Raw genomic sequence first — 3,636 nt, forward strand, 5'->3', positions numbered from 1 at the left:
AACATTTCACACTACACAACCAATGCAGTTATCTATGTAATTCTTTTTTTCTACTCATATTTTCTAGCTTACGATGAGATAAGTTATGGCATTTACTATACTGGTTTGTAAAAATAAAATTTTCATAATTCTTATGACCAATTTTTAAAAACGGTTTTGAGCAGTGAACTTATATTATATTGTGTTTTTGATGAACAACAACAGCAATAAATCATCTCTATATCATGGTAATCACTGTATTCAGCTGGAAGAAATAATTTATGTCGACTACATATAGTTTGAGATTTTGAACTTCAACAGTGGCTAATAGAATAATTGATGATAAATTTACAATCGAGTGAGACTACGTTTGTTTTTACAAATACAATCATGTTTTTAAATTTTTTTATTTTAAATTAATGTTTTAAATCTTTTTAATATGCATTTATTAAAAATAAATTTTAAAAAATAAAATTTAAAAAGTAAAAAATATATATTCTAATATATTTTTAAATAAAAAAAAACACTTCAAAAAGGAAGCTCATTCTCAATCTAAAACACGCTCTGATTCCTTTCCGTGCTAAACTCCATGACAAGGCTCAATGATGAATTCTCCAAAAATTGGTCAACAAATTATAGTCCTTATGATAATGTTTATAAAATGCATTTTCTTTATCGTAAATGGTATAATTTTGTGCAAGAACACACAATCACCCTAATTTTGTCAATTTCTGTTACTCAAGCCAAAAGGAGGCCCAATCAAATCAACATGCCTTCAATTAAAAAAAAAAAATTCAAACTCAATCCACGCCACTTTTTCTTTATTGTAAATAGTGTAATTAAAACATGTCACGAACACCCATGATTTTGTCTGCTATCTAAACGACATGCGTAAGGTCGCCCCGATAACACTACTTTGCCTCAAAGGCACCACCATTATAAATGGCTATAAACTTAGCATAAATTTTACTCCCTCTAGCATTCCACAGTCACACAGGCGCCGCGTCGAATCACCTCCGGCAAATCAGGCCCTCTACTCCATTCTCCACTAATACAGTCATAAATCAAGACCAATCCCTCTTTTAATCCCCTAACACTCCTTCCACTCCTCCTTAACAAATCATCAATGCACCCCCTAACTTGAATTAACACCATCTTGTTTTCAACTCCTACACAACTAAACCTCACTGTACTGTCTAGTCTAACTTGAGCTGGCAATGGTGGACTCTTTATCCTGCACCACTTTCCAAACCCACTGCCATTGCTGCCACCTCCGCCACCATGCCTACGGGCATCAAAGCTCCAAAATGATAGCTCCACCGCGTGGCTAGCTAAAATGTAGACGTAGCCCGCCACAGCACATGCAGCCACTACACACCCGCCACCAGGAACTGCTCTACTCCTTAACCACGCACGCGCCTCCACATCAAACAAATCCATCGAACTGGCATACATATAAGCCTCTGTCCCTGCTGTAGCGGCGCGTGTGATTTCATTACCCAAGGCGCCACCAATTTTAAGTCCCCCAATCACATAAAACACACCATCAACAGCCGCCCCAAGGCAACCATATCGCCTCCTCAAGGCGTTTGAAACCACGCGCCAAGTATCAGTGTCTGGGTCGTACTCCTCCAATGTTGCCCCAGCTCGTGACCCACCTCCTGCGACATAAATTTTACCCGAAACCACTGCAGTAGCAAATTTCTTTCTCGGAAAAATCATTGAACATCTTGAAGTAATTATGCCACTCCAGACATCATAACAAAACATTTCGTTTCGCCCAATGATGTAGATTCTGGGTCCAATTACAGACAAACGCGCGTGAGAAAAGCTATCCAACGAGGCCAGAGGGAAAGGAAGACACGAAGCAACTTTCCACAAAGGGTCATTGGTATTGGCATCATTGCCATTTTGGAGGCGGAGGGAGGCGACAAGGGGGGCGGAGAGGGTGAAGATGGTGGGATGGATGGAGTGGTTGAGACGGCGGAGGTAGAGGAAGGAAGGAGAGTGGAGGAGGAGAGACCAGCGGCGGCAAACGTGGGAAATGGAAGGGAGGGAAGAGGAAGGGACTCTAGAGAGGCATTCTAAGAGAAGATCGTCTGGAAGAAAAGAGAAAGTGGTGGTGGCGACTGTGATGATTGGGTTTGGAGATAGAGGGTTGGAGCTGGGGTCTTGCGGGTTTGGGAAGCAAGATTTCATTAGCCATGAGAAGGGGCGAGAGTTGCAACTTTCTGGCATGAAGTAGAGGTAGGGGGGGGGGGGGGGTTTAATGGAGGAGAGAGGAGATTTGCGAGGAGGTGAAGCAGTTGTTTATTTGTGTTCAGGTGCTTGGACTGCTAGCTAACAAGACATAGCCTTTTCAAAACAAAACAAAACAAAAAAAAAACATTTGTTTAACTTATAAAACTGGACTTTCTGGCGATTGGTCTTGCTGGATATTGAATGTCATCTTTTTTAACTTATGGATGCATGTGACATGTCTGCAGAATCACGATAGCAAGTGTTCTTTTTAAAACATAATCGTCTTTTCGGAACAGTTTAAGGTAGACTAATTAGCAATAATAGTATAGGTTCCACGTTGACTTATCAATCACACCAAGTGATATTGTTTTAAAATTCAATAGGTTAAGGAGTGAGGTTCTTTTCTATGTTGGGAGAAAAGATAATTATTTGTTCATATTAATATTTTATTTTTCATGGTTTAAGAAGTTGATGGTAAAAGATTTATCACCTTCAAAACATTTTTTTTTTTAGATTTAGGGATCTTCATATAATAAATTCAATTGAAATAAATAAAATAATAAACATTAAATCTCAAGAACAATAGTGTTTGTTTTTTTTTTGTATAATAAATGCTCTGAAATTTAAAAGTATTGATTTTTAAATAATTAAAATTGTCAATCTTTTACTTAGATGGTTCAGAAAGTATTTGTACCCCTTGAACTTGTTATTTCGTTGAAGTGGAGGGATTGAGAAGCCTTTTTTTTTTTTTAATAACATTAATGATGAATAAATATCTTATGTACAATATTAATAAAAGATAAATATCCTTCCACAATATTAATGAGATGGAAATATGATAGGTCATTGAGAAATTTTTTATACATCTATAGGTGTAGTCATAAGAAAAAACAAACAGAACTTTATGGCCCAATATGGAGCTTATAACGATCTTCATATCTTTAGTCCTTTGTGCTGGGCACACCACCAAACTCACGATCAATTGCTATGACAGCGAGCCAGACTCATGCTACTTGAGCTTAGTATATAACTGACCCCTGAAACATCGAGTCAAACAACACATCAGATCCTTATTTATTTGAGCTTAGTATATAGCTGACTTGTAGAACATCGAGTCAAGCAACATGTCAAATTCTTATTCGTTTGAACTTAGCACATAGCTAAATTCAAGAATATCAAATCTAATAACTTGCGAAACCCGCATTGTTCATGTGACAAAGTTGCCCATAAAAGCAACAAAAAGGAAGAGGGCGGGACCGTTTCATATTAATCTTTGATGCATTATATATATGTGTGTGTAGCGAGAGAGAGAGAGAGAGAGAGAGAGAGAGAGAGAGAGAGATGCTTGATTCTTTTATCTTGTTTTTTTCCCCTTGACCATATTCTTGGTTCAATGGAACCATGGAAGTTTTGACG

At 37.6% G+C, this 3,636-nt stretch overlaps 1 protein-coding gene across 1 annotated transcript; it reads right to left on the reverse strand.

Moving 5' to 3' along the window:
* Positions 1 to 772: 772 nt before the first annotated feature.
* Positions 773 to 2,255, reverse strand: LOC7454887 (F-box/kelch-repeat protein At5g26960). Its single transcript, XM_002313240.4, has one exon. The coding sequence runs from the start codon at positions 2,215 to 2,217 to the stop codon at positions 955 to 957; it is 1,263 nt and encodes a 420-aa protein (XP_002313276.4). The 5' UTR covers positions 2,218 to 2,255; the 3' UTR covers positions 773 to 954.
* Positions 2,256 to 3,636: the final 1,381 nt, after the last annotated feature.

Source organism: Populus trichocarpa, chromosome 9 (genome assembly GCF_000002775.5).
Source record: "Populus trichocarpa isolate Nisqually-1 chromosome 9, P.trichocarpa_v4.1, whole genome shotgun sequence".
Taxonomy (NCBI): domain Eukaryota; kingdom Viridiplantae; phylum Streptophyta; class Magnoliopsida; order Malpighiales; family Salicaceae; genus Populus; species Populus trichocarpa.